Genomic DNA, 18,678 nt, shown 5'->3' with positions numbered 1-18,678 from the left:
CCAATGAGAAAATGTTGCTTGATTTATGTTTATTTGCTGTTAATCATTAACTAATAATTTTCTGATTACTATGGCAGTACCATACAATTTAAAGTCTTCAAGGAGGCTGGTATTAAGTGCTATCACACTAGGAGGAATTGATGCAGTTTTCCTAACCTTATAAACACTAAATTTCTAAATCTAACAGAGCCTGGAGGGAAGCTCTATTAATTAAAGTCTGATAAAATGGATTGAAAAACATAACTTGTTATCAAAAGCAGACTTGTCAAACTGAAGAAAGATATGAGGTGCTTCACACACCCACTATTATGGCCTCAAGATGCAAAGGCATGATCTATACCTGTGGTTCTCAACTGCTGACGATTTTGCCAACCATGTGAGTTTTGGCAATGTCTGCAGACATTTTCTTCTATTACAAGTGTGTAAGGATTGCTACTAGCTAGAGGCCAAAGCTGTTGCTGTACATCCTACAGCTCACAGAATATCCCCCTCTACAATAAAGAAGCTTGTAGCCCAAAACATCAATAGTGCTGATGCTGAGAAACCCTGGTCTATACTACCTAGAGGGTTGGATAGGAGTCTCTCTGCTGTCTTGTCCTCCCCTCCCCAACCTTTATTTTAAAAATAATTTCATCACTTGTCCCAATGAAGTATTTCTTGAAACATAAAGAGCTGTTGTAGCTGAAAATCCACAGGAGTCTTGGAGCTCCATTAGCTCTGCCTTCTATTGCAGTTTGAGATGTCCTTAAGGCTTTTAACCATAACTTCAGGGCTCTGAAGAATACAATTTAAAAACAGCCACTATGGAGAACAGTATGGAGGGTTCCTTAAAAGACTAAAAATAGAACTACCATATGACCCAGCAATCCCACTACTGGGCATATACCCTAAGAAAACCATAACTCGAAAAGATACATGCACCCCAATGTTCATTGCAGCACTGTTTACAATAGCCAGGTCATGGAAGCAACCTAAATGTCCATCAGCAGAGGAATGGACAAAGAAGATGTGGTACATATATACAATGGAGTATTACTCAGCCATAAAAAAGAACAAAATAATGCCATTTACAGCAACATGGATGTACCTAGAGACTGTCATACTGAGTGAAGTGTCAGACACAGAAAGACAAATGTCATATGATATTGCTTATATGTGGAATCTAATTAAAAAAAGGGCACAAATGAACTTATTTACAAAACAGAAGTAGAGTCACAGACGTAGAAAACAAACTTATGGTTACCAAGGATAAACTGGGAGATTGGGACTGACATATACACACTAACATATATAAAATAGTTAAGTAATAAGAACCTGCTGTATAGCCCAGGGAACTCTACTCGGTACTCTGTAATGGCCTATATGGGAAAAGAATCTTAAAAAAAAAAGAGTGTATATATGTATACGTATAACTGATTCACTTTGTTGTACACCGGAAACTAACAGAACATTGTAAATCAACTATACTTCAATAAAAAAAAAAAAAAAAAAAGCACTGCTTTCTCACATGTGTTTACCATTATTTTACCACTCTTAAAAGAACTGCACAAGAAGAAGGAATCCTTGCAGTACTGTTTATGTATGCCCCAGGTACAAGACCCTTGAGCAGATAGGAAGAATCTTGGTAAAAGTGCATGCTGGGAATAACAATTGTCACAGTATCTTTTGGTGCTTTGCATGATGAGCATAAGAGAAAGTCCTAACTCAGCCTAGGACAGATACACAATATAAATGACTGATAAGGACAGCTGCATGCGTTCTGCTGTGGTTGAGCAACATATGTGAGTAGATAATTCAAGCAACATCCAAGTGCAGAATGAGTGGAGACAGTGGAAATGTCACCACCTTCTCAAGGTCTAGATAGATTTCACTTCATTGGACAATTAATTTAAGTGGCTAAAATTTATTGAGTATTTACTATGTGACAGATATTATTCTAAATGCATACATTCCTTATATGCCCTTTTGAAATTTGAAAATGATATTAAAGATAATGTAAAAAATTTATTGTGTGAACTATAAAAAACGTAATGAAGATGAACATGCTCTAAACGACATTAAAAGTTATTATAAGAAAAAAGAAATTAAAGTATGCAATGACCCAGCAATACATGAGATAGAGATACTAGAAATGAACTAAAAAATGGGTGAATTTATTATGATAAATTTGGGATTTTAAATTAGTGAAGAAAAAGTGAATTATTTTGAAAATACTGGGACAAATTAATAGCTATTTGAGAAAAATATTATGTTAAATTTACTGCATCATCCCTTATATAAAAATAAATCACAAATGTACAAAAATGTACATCTAAACAATGATAAAAGTATCAGAAGAAAATTTTAAATGTTGTTACCATCTTGGAGTGGGGAAATCTTTCTGCCATTAAATGCAAAAGCTAAGCACAATTGAACTTGACTACTTAAAAATTAAATCCTTTTGCACAACAAATGTTACCATAGAAAATCGAATAACAATAAACTGAGAAAAACATTTGCATCACATATTTCAGAAAAAAAGAATTCTTTATATATCCCAAACTTTCCCAAATCAATTAGAAAATAAAGAACATCAAAATAAGAAGTAGGCAAAAATGCAAAAATACATAAAGGTATTCAATAAATACATAAAAATATGTTTAAACTCACTTATGATTAAATAAATACAATGAAACTACAATGGAAAACAAATATTTACCTATTAGTGAGGCAGATAATGAAAACATCGCTAAGATGCATTATCAGTGGGGAGAAAGATGCACCTTCATATGAACTTTAGGGTTATGAATTGGTGTAACATTTTGGGATGGCAATTTGATAATACCCATAAACATTTAGACATACCTTTTGACCCAGCAGTTCTATGTTCAGGAATTTCTCCTACATGTAAATTCACGCCATGGCAGAAAAATACATGAAAAAGGATGTTAACAAAAGTATAGTTTGTGACAACAAATAGTTAAATACCATAAATACCAGACTGGTTAAAAACATTATGGCGCATTTCTACAATGGAACAGCATGTAGTACTTAGGAAGACTGAAATATGTTCATGTTCTCTTGGTCTTTGTCTTGCGTAAATGCCTACAACAGCAGGCATCTTAATATTTATTGAAGTGAGTGGGTGACCTTCATTCTAAGTGTGGAGCGATGAGAAGTGGCATGTAGCAATGATACCAAGTATTTAGGAGAAAAAAAGCCACACATACATATACATGCAACCACAGACAGTTTCCTGGAAAGAGAGAGAAGAAACCATTAACAGTAGTCTTTTCTAGAGTGAACTGAGTACAAGAAAGCAGAGCCAGACCTACAGTGAGGTGAATGAGGCACCTAGGCTACAGGTTAGAGGAAGCACCCTGAGATTAAGTACCTCCTTAAATTTTGTGCCCAGGCATCTAACTCACTTCACCCTCCCCCTGACCTATGAGGGAGGAGACTTGACTTCCAGTTTTCTATTTTTCAATCCTGTTTCAGTTACTTGCCATGAGAAGGTAAATGTAATTTTGGAATTAAAAAAAAAAGGAAATTACTTGATAAAATTAGAATTTAAAAATAGAGATTTCATTTTATAAAAACTTCAGTCCCTTATAAAGGGATGGAAGGTGACATTCAAGCACTTTAAAAACAGAATCAAGAACAACTATCATAAATATTGCTACAAAACTGATTTTAAATTTCAGTAAATATTATTGAAAGAGAGGATATATTAAAAATGAAAATAATATAGCCTTATACCTTAAGATTACATTAATAAGTACTAAAAAGTGTTGGGAGTGGTAATAAATTGGGCACTTATTTATCAGACAAATAAAAACAGATATAAAGTAGGGTTGGTATTTTAAATTTCAGAAAAAAATAGGATGCAGGTAAAAAAAAAAAGGAAATTGAAGGTTCTTTTCTTTTAGTAAAGGTAAAACCAATGCTGACAATGCCCATGAAGAACAGCAAAAGAAGAGTTTCAAAATTAATTAAACAAAAATTTTTAGATTTACAAGGAATAATAACACTTTTTAGTAGAAAGCTTGACTATATCTCTGTTAGCCTCTGATGGGCCAAAATATATACATTCATACATATGTACATACATACACAGACATACACATAAAACAAGAGATATAGGTACTTGGATAATATGTTAATAAAGTTTAAGTGCATATTAAAACAATACTCAGTTTTTTCAACCATCTGTGGAACACTAAACTAAAAAAATAAAACTAACTGTAAGCTAAGTAACAAAAGAAAATAGCAATAAAATCCCCAAAGTAGGAACTATAAAGGCAAGGTTCTTTGACAATAATGTAGTAAAATTAGAAGTCATGCTCACAACCTTAGATAAAAGTAATTAGGGTTACTTTGAAATTAAAAAAGGATTCAACAAAAATTTTGCGCTAAAGGAAAGTGCAAATCTACAAGTGTGGAGTACTTATAAAATAAGAAAAATGAGAACACTAATTCTCAAAATCTGTTGATTGTGGCCAAAGCTGTTCTCAGAAGGAAAGATTTTGTGTTAAAAGCTTTCATTATTTTAAAAAACAGAAATAAAAAATAAATGACTAATCACAACTCAAGGAGTTTGGGAAAAACAACAAAACATACCTAAAAAGGCATAAAGAAGGATGTGGTGAAGAATAAAAATAAAATTAATCAGAATCAGAATCAATTAAAAAATAAAATGGTAAGCGCTTTAAAACCAAATATCTTATGAATATAATTAAGGGAAAAGGTCAACACAAATTTTAAAAATAGGAATTAGATATTTGATATCACAAAAAAGTATAGAGGAAATATACTATGAAGATATTATATACTAGTCTATGAAAATATATTAGAAAATTTCAATTCAGTAGATATTTGAGAAAAATTTAACATTCAAATTGGCTCAAGAAATAAAAAGCATTATTTTCTCTAATCAGAAATAATCAAAATTATTTTGTGAAAAGCTATGAGCCATGTGGTTTTACTGTTGAGAATTATGTCAAACTTTTAAAAAAAGATAGTCCAAATTCTACATAAAAACTTTTCTCAAATATGGAAAAAGCCAACTTTGATTTTTAAAGAGTCTTTTAAAGATAGTATGAAAAAACTATACTGTATACTTTAAGAGAATGAAAAGAAAAGCCACAGATTGGGAAAAAAATATTTGCAAAGCATATCTGGTAAAGGACTTCTGTCCAAAATATACAAAGAACACTTAAAACAATAAGGAGACAGCCCAATTAAAAAGTGGACAAAATATTTGAACAGATACCTGACCAAAGAAGATATACAGATGGAAAATAAGCATATGAAAAGATGCTCAATATCATATGTTATTAGAAAATTGCAAATTAAAATAACTGAAATACTATTACATACGTACTAGAAAGGCCAAAATCCAAAACACTGACAACACGAAATGCTGACAAGGATATAGAACAATGGGCACTGTCATTCACTGTTGGTGGTATAGCCACTTTGGTAAACAGTTTGACAGTTTCTTGCAAAGCTAAACATAGTCTTACCATATGATCCAGCAATCACAGTCCTAGATATATACCCAAATGAGGTGAAAACCTGTCCACACAAAAACCTGCACAAGGCTATTTATAGCAGATTTATACCATAACTGCCAAAACTTGGAAGTGACCAAGGTGCTTCAATAGGTAAGTGGATAAATAAACTGTGGTACATCCAGACAATGGACTATCATTCAGCACTAAAAAGAAATGAGCTCTCAAACCATGAAAAGACGTGGAGGAACTTTAAATGCATATTACTAAGTGAAAGAAGCCACTCTGAAAAGGCTATGTACTACATGATTCCAACTATATGACATTCTGGAAAAGGCAAAACTATACAGTAAAAAGATAAGTGGTTCCCAGAGGTTAAAGGAGATAGAGGGAGAGGGATGAGTATCTGGAGCACAGGAAATATTTAGGGCTCGATATTTGGATATCTGCTTTGATAACTGTTATGGTGGATACAAAACAGTACTTATTTGTCAAAATCCATAGAACTGAATGACAGCGCAAAGAGTGATCCCTAATGTAAACTATGGACTTAGTTAATAATTTTTCAATTTGGTTTATTAATTGTAACAAACATAGCACATTAATGCAAGATGTTAATAATAAGGGACGCCATGTAAGTATGGGGAGAAGAGGTATATGGAAACTATACTTTCTGCTCAATTTTTCTGTAAACCTAAAACTTATCCAAGAAAATAAATTCTATTAATTAAAAAAGTTACATAAAATTCAAAATCCAGTGTCCATAAATAAACTGTTATTGGCAAAGAGGAAAACTACATACATAGAAAGCACTCTCATAAATAGAATTGCAGAAATCTCAAACAATATATGAGCAAAACAATTTGGATGGTCTATTGAAGAAATAATTCAAGAAGCATTTTTACCTGGAAGACATCTCAAAATTTATACATATATATATATAGCACACTGTATAACTTAATTTTATTCATAATAATAATTTCAACTGACAGCAAAACTGCATTTGGAAGGAAACATTGACATCCATTCCTGGTTAAGTCTCAAAGCAGCATTAGGAATAGGAATATATTTGCCCCCAGATTAAAATATTAATATTAAATCAAGAGTCAACATCACACTAATGGTTTTTAACTAAGTGTGTTGCTAGTTTCAAGAGATTTCATAGTAGATATTTCTTGGGTGTCTTCCCAACTTATGATAATCTCTCCCTCTCTAGAAACAGCCCTTGAGACATAGGGATGAACTTCCAAGTGTTATGTCTACCATCTGACCTTGACCATTGCTGACTGATGCAGTGGGGGACACCTGACCCTCCTGTAGCTGATCAGGTTCCATCTCTTGAGAAATTGAAATTTGGGATTGACAGAGACTGGGAAGTGGATGGAGCTCTGCTTTATTTACTGACAGTGTTTGACAGAGAGGCTTCCAGAATTCTTTATTCTTTCTTTCCTGAGTCTTGGCTTTCAACCATTCCTTGGATTCTAGTATACTCCTATATCTGCTTAAATGTGCGAGATTTGTTTTTGTGGCTTGCAAACAACAACAGAAAGCCTCCGGTAACTCAGACGCTAATAGGTGTTTGATGGTGAAAATGGAGAGGTGTTGATCAGTGGACAATTTGTGTGGGAACTTAAACAAACTTACAGAGCTGTCTTTATTTTGGAACTTCTCAGAGTCAATAAAATGTCACATTGTGAGTCTCTAGGAGAAATCTGTGGTATGCAATTTCTTGCCCTTATTCGACCACAGAAAATTTTATTTTTTGGAAGATACTTTAAAAAGACTAGTGTGCTACAGAACATACTTTGAGAAATACTTCCCTAGTGGTATTCCCAATAAACCAGCATGGTCATCCTCATGACTTCATATGGTTCTGGAAAGTCTTGGCCAATTCATGGAATACCAGTAACAATCTATTGGTAGCTGTAATGAGGAGGAAATCCATCCATAATAGCAGCAGCATCAGCAACAAAAATAAAAGCATAAGATCCCTCAGATTTCTTTTAAATCCAAGTTGGTGAATTTCTTGAGGGAAGCACTCATTCACTATTGTGCCCCTGGAAGAGTATCTGGTTCACAAGAAACAAACAAATGAGTAAGTAGTGTGTCCTCTATAATTAAATAAGTAGATATTTCCTTTTAATTTCCTTGAGATTAAGATAGCTTCTGGTTATTGTCGATTGTTTAAATCATATTATTCTGGAAAATACAATAATATTTGAGGAGGTTGGTCATAGATCAGGCAGGTTTAATTGTATAATTTCTTATCTTAGAAAGTTGTGTTATAAAGCAGGAATCATACAAAAAGAATATTCATCCAGTCACATTGCCACTGCTGCTTTTCTTGCTTTTGTCACCACCAGTGAAAAGAGGAAGAATGAATTGTTACTCCAATGACTGAGTACCTTAGCATCCCAGACTTCTTCCTTTTCTCTCTCCTACACTCTCTCTCTACTCCATTGAACTGGATGCATTGTTTTGTCACAGAATTACCTGCTTCTCTGAAGATTCTCATTCATTCACAAAATTGTTATAGTTGTATTAAGGAGAACATAAACCTGCCCAGCCTGACCATTCTAGATTTTAGTGGGGCTTGGCTCCCGACTGATGCTGGGTCAAGTTTCCCTTCTCTGGGAAAAAAAGAGAAGGACCTGGGGAAAAAAGAGAAGGGGGAAGGGAGGGAAGGAAAGAGGGAGGAAAAGGGAGAGGGAGGGAAAGAGGGAGAGGGAGGGAAAGGGGGAGAGGAAGAGAGAGAAAAGTGTGTCTGGAGAAACAGAGAGGCTGTTTTGTTGGAAGAGAATAATGATGCCCAGAGAAAAATACAGTAATGAGATAGAGCGGGACGTCTGATAGTGTTCAAGTGTTTGATTATGATTATTCCTGGGATGCAGACATATTCCTTTCTTTAGTTCTGGGACACCCCTCAGTGTTTTTATAATAAAGCTTCAATTTGGATAGCCATCACTTGCAACTAGAGTCTTGGACAATGTGCTTAAACTATCACTTGGAGAAAATTACACTTACCTAGCAAGGTTATTCTGTTCATCTGAGGGAGTCTATAAATAGATTAGAAAAACAGCAAGGAGAAATCATAGATGTTTTGGATTTTGAAGGGACCTTCAAGAGCCAAAGTCTGGAGAGATAAAGTGATTTGGCCAATTACCAACATCAGCTTGCCAAACAGTCTGGTTCTTAAGGCTCTTTACTTTGTATTGCATTGCTCGATTTCTGGTTTCATTTCCTTTCTGTTGACTAGCTCATTCTTTGGTCCTGTGTCTTTGGCCCACTGTTCTGCTGATTCTCTTATTCATTTCACATATTCCATTTCCTTGGCCCTGCATTCAACCATTAACTGGACTCAGGCACAACAGCTTTCTAATTGCTCTCTCTTCTTTACTGGGTAAAAGTCAATCTAATGAGCTTCCATAAAAGGAATTTCCAATTTCTAATAGTTGCATTAGTTTGACCTCAGTACAGCGACCACAGAGCAAGGTAAGATGTGAGAGATAAGCTCAGCACAATGGGATGTTATTTAAACATTTATAGGAATTGTGGCTCTGTTGACAGAAAGAATAAGAAAAAAAATCAGAAATAGAATGAAACCTTGACTATCAGTCAACCTGGGTGGGTGCTGCAAACTTAAATCAGGCTACAAAACTAGGCAATATGACATCTGAATCCAAGGCCATCCACATTTAAAAGACATGAACCTCAGAAGGAACCCTCAGAAGTCTAGACTTGGCTTAGCATGGAACGAGAGGTTCTAATCATGAGAATGTCCTGGGTATTTGTAGTCCACAGCCCGTGTTATGGGCCAAATTGTGCCCAAATTCATAGCTAAAGCTCCACCCCGCCTCCCCACCCCTGGTACCTCAGAATGTGATTGTACTTTGAGAAAGGGTGTTTAAAGAGGTAACTGAGTTAAAATGACGTCATTATGGTGGATTCTAATCCAATCTGACTGTTGTTCTCACAAGAATAAGAAATTTTGACACATGGAGAGACACCAGGGACGCCTGCACAGAGGAAAGTCCATGCAAAGAACAGCAAGAGCATGCCATCTGCGAGCCAAGGAGAGAGGCCTCAGAAGAAACCAAACTTGTTGATACCTTGATCTTGGACTTACAGTCTCCAGAAGTGTCAGAACATAAATTTCTGTTGTTTAAGCCACCCAGACTCTGGTATTTTGTTACGGCAGCCCTAGCAAACAAAAACATCCCATAACCCAACTCAAATCTCTGTTCAGTATTTACTATCATTAAATTCAGTTCAGAAGGTAAAGTAAAAATTACTTGTGATGACATAATTAATTTTTGTGTCTTAAACCATGGGACTAAATATAGGAATAACCTGTAAATATACAAAGTATTTTAAATATTTGAAATACCTACACTTAAAAATATTTAAAATAGTTAAAACATTTAAGAAACACTGGCATATTAGAGGACATTTAATAGGTAAGCATTATTTTTCCAGTTTAAAATGTATAAAAAACAGAAACAGATTCACAGACATAGAAAACAAATTCAGTAAGTCCCCTACACACGAACAAGTTCCGTTCCGAGAGTGCGTTTTTAAGTCCAACAAAGTTAGTCTAGGTACCCAACCAACACAACTGGCTATATAGTACTGTACTGTAATAGGTTTACAATACTTTTCATACAAATAATACATAAAAAAGAAACAAACACAAAAAATAAAACATTTTTAATCTCACAGTACAGTACCTTGAAAAGTACAGTAGTACAGTACAACAGCTAGCATACAGGGGCTGGCATAGAGTGAACAGGCAAGAAGACTTACTGGAGGAGAGAGAGTTGGTGGGAGATGGTAGAGCTGAAGGATTGTCAGCAATAGGAGACGGAGGGCAAGCTGCAATTTCACTCATGCCTGACGTTGATGGCAAAGGTTCTGGTTCCTCGCTGGATTCTATTCTTTCTACTCTCTTGAAAAAACGACCCAGTGATGTCTGGATAGTATCTCTTTTTTTCTCATCATAGATGACACGGTGGCACTGGATTGCATTCTGAACCTTGCAGAAGGTTGCATTGCTTCAACCTTTGTGTACCATTCTACTTTCGGGTCCTGTGCCTCAAAAACTAACATTGCCTCTTCAAATGAAGAAAATCCCCTGGCCATTTGTTGTGTCGTGAATCTCTTCGGTTCTTCAGTTACTTCTTCTTTCTCTTGTCTCTCTTCCTCCTTGCTATGCACAGCAAGTTCCATTGTTATTGCTTGGCGTTTCTTAGCAGTACCAGCTACATCACTGCTGCTTTTACGCTTGCTTCTGGACATCCTGGCCTTGAAATAAAGATACTGTACTATTGTACTCTATACAGTTCTGTACAGTAAAGTACACAAAAGCACAACCACTTGTAGAGGATGCACACATATGACAATGTACGCCAGACACGTGAACTAACTTATGTGATTGGAGATGTGAACGTACTTTCACATCTTTGAAAGTTTGCAACTTGAAGGTTCGTATGTAGGGGACTTACTGTTTATGGTTACAAGGGGGAAAGGAACGGGGAGGGGAGGGATAAATTAGGAGTATGGGATTAACAGATGCAAACTACTATACATGAAATAGATCAGCATAGGATTTACTGTATAGCACAGGGAATTATATTCAATATATTGTAATAACCTATAATGGAAAATAATATGAAAAGTATATATAACTGAATCACTTTGCTGTACACCTGAAACTAATGCAACATTGCAAATCAACTATACTTCAATAAATCTATACTTCAATAAAAAAAGAAAAAATATCTAAATTAGATCAGCTGAGAGACAGCTCCTAAAAAAAGGGATTAAGAGAAATTTAAATGTTGATAGAAGTTACTTTTATTTAAAAATAAAATAAAATGTGATATTTGAATAGTTAATTCAGACTATTTTAAATTGAAATTTTATAAATTTGTGAACTATATTGAAACTTTAAGAGAACATGAATCATTACAATTTTAATTTATTAAATTTATGACAGCTATTTAAATGTGTATGAAAGCTTATTTGTTACTTGGAAATTTGAAATCATTAGAAAATTGAATGTAATGAAGTTCATAAATAAAATTTAAAATGTTTAAAGGAATTTAGTTAACTGAACTATAGAAGAAATAAAAATGATTGCTAAAATTTCATCAAATCTATAGATAGAACAAACTAATTTGTATACATACTTAAAATATAAGTAGAGTTAAATAAATATAAATAAATATATTTATTTATAAATAAATATAATAAATCAAATATTTATTTTATTTCAAAAACAATCTCAGACTTACAAAAAAGCTGCAAGTACAGCACAAATAATTTTTCCCCATAAAATTTTATAAATAATTTGCTGACATGATGCCCTTTGACTCCCAAATGCTTTAGTGTAATTTCCTACAATCAAGGACATTTTCTAATATAACCACAACATAATCATCAAAATCAGGACATAATCATTTTTATATTACTACCATCTAATCTTCAGAAATCATTCAATTTTCACCAGTTGTCCCCAAATTCCCTTTATACGGTATGGATGAAACTCAGAGTCTTGTGTTGCATTTGATTATCATGTCTCTCTAGTCTCACTCAATCTGGGACAATTTCTCAGTCTTCTACTTTGATGATCTTGACACTTTTGAAGATGTCAAGCCAGTAATTTTGTTTAATGTCCTTGGATTTGGGTTTGTCTGTGTTTTCTCTTGATTAGATTCAGGTTATGCAACTTTGGCAGGATTATTACAAAAGGGATGCTGAGTTCCTCTGCTGCATCTTATTCGGTGGGGAACAAATTCAGTTCACCTCATTACTAATCATATTCTCTTTGATCGCTTATGAAAGTGGTGTCTTTCAGGCTTTTCCATTGTTCCCTCTGGAATTAATAAGTATTTTATGTGAGATACTATGTAAATATCCCATTCCTCATCAGTTACTCATTTACATAGATCAGTATAGACTCATGGTTTCTTATTTTATGCCTGTTGTTATCACTATTTATTGTGATGCTCAAACTGTCCCAGATTTGGCCAGTAGGAACACTTTCAAGGTGGATTCTGTGTCCTTTTGAGAAGTCCCCTTCATTTTTCCAGAACTGCTTTGCTTTCTGGCACAGAAAGAGATTCCAGACTCTTTTATTTTCCCTGCCTCAGCCCTGGAATCAGTCATTTTTCTAAGGATCCCTTCTTCCCTTTGGCAGAAAATGGTGTTGAGAAACTAAGATCTGGGTGCTAGGTGTGCTCACTGATATTGGTTGTTGCTGCTCCAAGGCCCTCTCAGTGGATGGAGCATTGGAATATGCAGACATACACACATTAACATATATTCTGTACCTGTTGTATATATTGAAAATGATGAGATCACACCAATATATCCAATTCTAATTTAACACCACTCTACTCACCTAGATGGAGATCTGACACCTCGTGCCAGACCATCACCTCCACCATGAATACAGCCTTGTCACCCCATTGTAACTGGGGAATTCCTGCTCTGGGATCTCCCACCCCCATACCCACCCACACTGAGCAGACTTCTACCTTGCTTGGCTCCACCTAATTGGTTTAGAACTGGATTGTTTAGAAAGGGAAGAAAGACAATGGGAAGGAGAAGAGGAAGAGCCAAATATGAATCTTAAATCACAAATGGCCTCTGAACATCTTTTCTGCACAAAAGCCACCTGCAGGGGCATATTAGGAAAACGTGTTCTCCACTCTTCTGAGGTCCTCATTTCTCGAAAATCTTCTGGTTTCCTTTAGATTTCATTTTCTCAGCTTTATTGTCATGGGGTTCATATTGTCCAGGCACATAAACATATCAAATACTTCAATCATTTTATACCTCATCTCATGGGATATTTCAGATTATATTTACTCATGTAGTGCTCCTAAAAACCTTGTATTTATATTTCCTTATGCCTGTCTTCCAGTGATTTTGGGAGATAGCACTGCCATGTGGTATAAGGCTTGGCCTGCTATATTTGGCAATAGTAGGACCTAGAATATTTTTGGAACATTTGGAAACATGTGGAAAATCTGAGGTACAAAAGAAGTCACTAATTACTATATCTTTGAAGTAGCAACAAGATTTTCTCCCATGAACTATTGCAATCAGCTTCAGTGTTTAGGGGAAAAAAATTTAGAAAAACCTCAAATCAGATTAAGAAGTTATTTGTACCACAAAACAGAGAGTCAAGATCATGATTTTCTTTCTAATTTCTTTATCAACTTTTATTATTCTGATTTGCCTTATAGCTACAGGACTCATTTATTATTCTAATTTGCTTCTGGTTATAGGAGTCATTTAAATTTAGCAAACCATTAGGATACCATCTAGCATGTTGGTAGTTAAGTCTTTCTTCTGGAAACGTGGTCAAAAATGACAGCTTGTATGTAAAGCTCTGTCTGGATAGGGGTTCTAGTAGAGTTGTCACCTGGTTGAGCCTAAAATACATAAATCATATCGTTAATCGGTCCAGTCCATGCAAATAATTAGCATTAAATGAATTTTCTTCGTGCTTCAATGTTGTAGCAAACAGAACTAAGAAGGCTGTGGCCATGGAGATATGTTTGTGTTTCCCCCCAGATTCTTTTTCTCAGGAGCGGTAATAATTCCAGTCAGGAGCTTTGAGGCCCTGGGTTGTGACATTACTGAAAATATCTAGGATCAAAGCAGTGTTCCCCAGGTTCATGCTTGTCTAGACTCTGCTGAACCCCATGGGTCACTAACTCTGCAAAGTTCCCAGGGAAGGGTTTTGTAAACACATGTGATTGCAGGGTAATAAGTCAAAAAGAACGCTATCTTGATTTCAAGTTTGTCAAATAAAAATGTCTCAAGTTTGGAATTGGTTCAGACTAGTGGAACTAACTACCTGTCCCTGGTGGGTTTCATAAAAAACTTCTTATCAGTTTAAAAACTATTTGATCTACTTTTTTTCCCCCTTTGTATTGTAATCTGTGAAAAAAGGTTTGGTCCTTTTGCCTTTATTCACGATAGTCTGTCATGCTTACAGGCTCCTAGGGAACGCCTGTGGGGGCAAGCGTTCACTAATGTGGTACTGGTAAGAGGGAAAACAGATGCTAAATGAGTCAGACAATATCTACAATTGAAAAATATTAGTCATTGGGCCTTTTCTATATTTGAAGTACAAAATAATGATGTTACTCGCTCTCCTTCTCTTGTAGGAAAAGATGATAAGAAATTTAGATCTGGGACTAGAGAGAAGCTTTGATATCGCCTTTTCCCCATAGTATTCATTTTCGTACACTAGTGAGAAAGAATATGTTTGACCCATCTTTGGTTAAATAGAGTTTGTAAAATTGTAAAGATTTTGAAATGGGTAAAACAAAAACAGTGGGTGTCTCGAGTGGCTTACCCGTCCACATTTTTGGGCCATTTTACAAATCTTTAAGTTGGAGAAAACTGATAATAATGCAATATATTCTTGTCTACAAAGATGCAAATTAATTGCGCCCAGTGGCATGCAATTGATTATTGCCCTGTATTGGTACCTGCTTTGTACCAATTTGTAAATTAATTTTACTTAACTTTGTTGATCCTCTGTTTCTTTACATATCTTCCTTTTTGCTATTTTTGCGTATTGTTTGTGTTTTCGGAACTTTTACAATGAATACATTATTCCCCATTGGTGACAACAATGATTCGAAATTAGATTTTACGTCTTAACCTTAGTGATCTCTGTAAATAGATTAATAGATCACCGAGATTTATTCTTTCTTGAGGGAGAGATAACAGAATCTGATTTGTTAGCATTTTTTCTTTATTTGTTTACTTGTCTACTTTGTTTTTTTTTTCCGGCATGCGGGCCTCTCACTGTTGTGGCCTCTCCCGTCGCGGAGCACAGGCTCCGGACGTGCAGGCTCAGCGGCCATGGCTCACGGGCCCAGCCGCTCCGCGGCATGTGGGATCTTCCGGGACGGGGGCACGAACCCGTGTCCCCTGCATTGGCAGGCAGACTCTCAACCACTGCGCCACCAGGGAAGCCCTATTTGTCTACTTTGAAGAAATTAAGAATCCCATGCGCATCAGGAAAGAGGACAACTCTTTGACATATGGACTGGTAATTTCTTTGCATTTACTTTTGAACTGTGGCTAATGTTTAGATTTGAAGCTATAAGTTCCCTACATGTCTGTGTGTGTATATGCTTAGAATTCAGAAAGGCCTTTACATCTTTATGTGTGAGTATATAATATTTTCCTATCTCTGGAGGAATTCATAAATTAGATTTAAAAGTCTCCTAAATTAAAGAAACTCTGTTCTGATTGGCCTATAGAGTTCTTATACAAATAAGTTCTTATGTAAGTCAAACATTTATAAAGTTCCAGGAAAATATGGAAATTAAAGTTTGGATACTTTAAATGTGCTATCCTTAAAAAGTTATTCTCACAGAAATGTTTAAACAACTTAAGGTCATATAATTGAGATAAATATTTGGTAAATCAGACTACTGTAATAATTTTGGTTTAATGCAAACAGCTTGTCCTCTGATTTATCAATGTTAGGTATAACATAAGCATATACATTTTATTCTACTGTACTTGGGTTTACTTTTCTTAAACTTATTGAGATATACTGGTCAAATAAGCTAACGTTACTCCGACAAAATCTTTAAGATAATGAGAAATGTAAGTCTGTATTCAACAAAATCAAATCATTATTCTGACAACTTTATGTCAACAGTAATTTTGTTTTTTACTGTGTCAGCTTGAATATAATTCCCCAGATCTTTAAGTAACATAAAAACTTAGACGACTATTAGGTTGAATTACATAATGAATATTCATATGCTATCCAGATAGTTTCTAATTATGATAGAATACTGAAGATTTGATGCCTAATTATTAGGCATAATTTTAAGTTTATATACTTTGCTTATATCCAATGGAAAGTTCCTATCTTGGGTCATGTTAATGAACTGTTCATTTTGTCTCTTTAAAAAGATCTGTGTGTGGCTGTACAAAGATGTAATATAAACTTTGCTTGCCTGTTAAAGTGCTTTTGGGAGAGAGACAGTACTTAGTTATCCACCTCTAGTTTTCTCTATGAAATAGAAGTTACTTCGGTTAAAAATCACAATTAATATGAATGGTTGAGACTACATCATAAGCAATAGGGACAGACTAATACCACTGTCTCTTTGCTTTTGTGTTTCAAAGAGAAAGTAGCTATATCCTATAGTGGAGGCTTTATAACAGTACATAGTAGTAATTATACATATCTATATACACATATAACACATTTATATATAACATACATTTATATATTTATAAATATAATTTATATAATTTTTATATATTTATAATTTATATATGTTTATATATATAAAGTCACTATTATAGGAACTTCCCTGGTGGCACAATGGATAAGAATCTGCCTGCAATGCAGGAGACATGGGTTCGATATTGGTCCGGGAAGATCCCACGTGCCGCGGAACAACTAAGCCTATACACTACAACTACTGAGCCTGTGCTCTAGAGCCCGCGAGCCACAACTACTGAGCCCACGTGCTACAACTACTGAAGCTTGTGCTCCTAGAGCCTGTGCTCTGCAACAAGAGAAGCCACCACAAGGAGAAGCCCACGCACGGCAACAAAGAGTAGCCCCTGCTCGACGCAACTAGAGAAAGGTCGCGCGCAGCAATGAAGACCCAACACAGCCAAAAATAAATAAAATTAAATCTTTAAAAAAAAAAAATCACTGCTATACACTGTTATAATTATATACAATATATATTAAACATAACTATATAATGTATATATAGTAGTGCTTTTCAGGCTTTTCTTTTTTTCTCTTTTGTTCTATCTCAGAACCTCTGTAAAATCTTGGGACTTACTGAAGGCCACATATAACTTTTATGTGGATTATAACTGTCAATATTTACCATACTGGAAGTGAAAATTGAGCAAATTTAAAATACTGATTCATTTGATCATAGCTATGATGAATATAATTGAAATGTTAACAGAAATAACATCTTACTATTAATATAAAAATTATTTTGAGTTCATGGATCTCCTGAGAATTGCTGTGATATGAAAAAGCAAAATGAAGGCCAAAATTTGGAAGTAAATTTTCCTTTCCTTGGTTTATAGTACTTGAGTCTGAATAGAAGTGATGAAATGTGCTAAAATTTTAGTTAAGTTTGCCCTGTCTTGATGGACTTGATTACTGGCTAATTCCTTTGCCTACTATATGAAAGTCTTTTCTTTTTTTTTAAACCTTCTGTGTAATCTGTCTAGGTAGCAAATTGTGTCTTACAAGAATAATCTTCTGTGCTTATGATGAATTTATTACATCCTTGATTGTTTAAGAAAAAGAAAAAATAAGAAACAAATAAAAGAAAGCAAAGAACAAAAATTCCTCACTTTTAAAGAGCTAAGGTTCTTTACAATCATGTTAATGTAATGTTTATTTTTAAATGTTTTATTGTCTTAAATGTTTAATTAGTTAACTCAGTATTATTTTTGTAGCACCCTGATCCTATCTTAATCAAGTGTCCAAATATCTTCTGATAATTTTTTTTCCTGATTTTTGACTTTCCATAATTGGATCCTAAGTATAGAAAAAATTAAATAAAACCTTTCAGATATATTTTACACCAGAAACTATATTTGCGATTTCCCAGAGCGCCCCTGGAAAAATCACAAAGATTTATTTTTTCACCTTTGAAAAGAGGTGCCAGAAAGAATTAGATTTTTCTGTAGAATTCTGTGGGAAGAGTTCTTAAATCAGAAGAGGTGCTCAGCCTTGCCGAGGTTAGATTTGTATAGGTATAATGTTATTAACATAAATATTTCAGATATTTTGTGTGCTTTTTGGGAAGTCCCTGGAGTTATGTCATTGCCCTTGCTGTCTTATAATATGGCTTTACCCTCAGGGAAAACACTGATTGCAACTCTTAGGAATATTTCCATCAGGTTTTGCTATATTTAGCAGAGTTCTGGTGGTACTGAGCCTGATGATATTAGACAACAGTAGTATAATGTTATCTGTCATAATTTCAGCTCTTGTTTTTTTTTGCGGTACGCGGGCCTCTCACTGTTGTGGGCTCTCCCGTTGCGGAGCACAGGCTCCGGACGCGCAGGCTCAGCGGCCATGGCTCGGGCCCAGCCGCTCTGCGGCATGTGGGATCTTCCCGGACTGGGGCACGAACCCATGTTCCCTGCA

General features: G+C 34.9%; 1 protein-coding gene across 1 annotated transcript in view; it reads right to left on the bottom strand.

The window, feature by feature from the left end:
• Positions 1-13,784: 13,784 nt before the first annotated feature.
• The window catches only part of CFAP299 (cilia and flagella associated protein 299), a 629,492-nt gene continuing 624,598 nt past the window's right edge, over positions 13,785-18,678 (bottom strand). The window contains exon 6 of the mRNA XM_024115347.3: positions 13,785-13,933. Coding sequence (XP_023971115.1) covers positions 13,838-13,933 — 96 coding nt within the window. The 3' untranslated portion in view covers positions 13,785-13,837. The remainder of the gene's footprint in view (positions 13,934-18,678) is intronic.

Source organism: Physeter macrocephalus, chromosome 7, assembly GCF_002837175.3.
Source record: "Physeter macrocephalus isolate SW-GA chromosome 7, ASM283717v5, whole genome shotgun sequence".
Lineage (NCBI taxonomy): Eukaryota > Metazoa > Chordata > Mammalia > Artiodactyla > Physeteridae > Physeter > Physeter macrocephalus.
The sequence above is the reverse complement of the archived record's forward strand: the minus strand, read 5'-3'. Positions and strand labels throughout refer to the sequence as shown.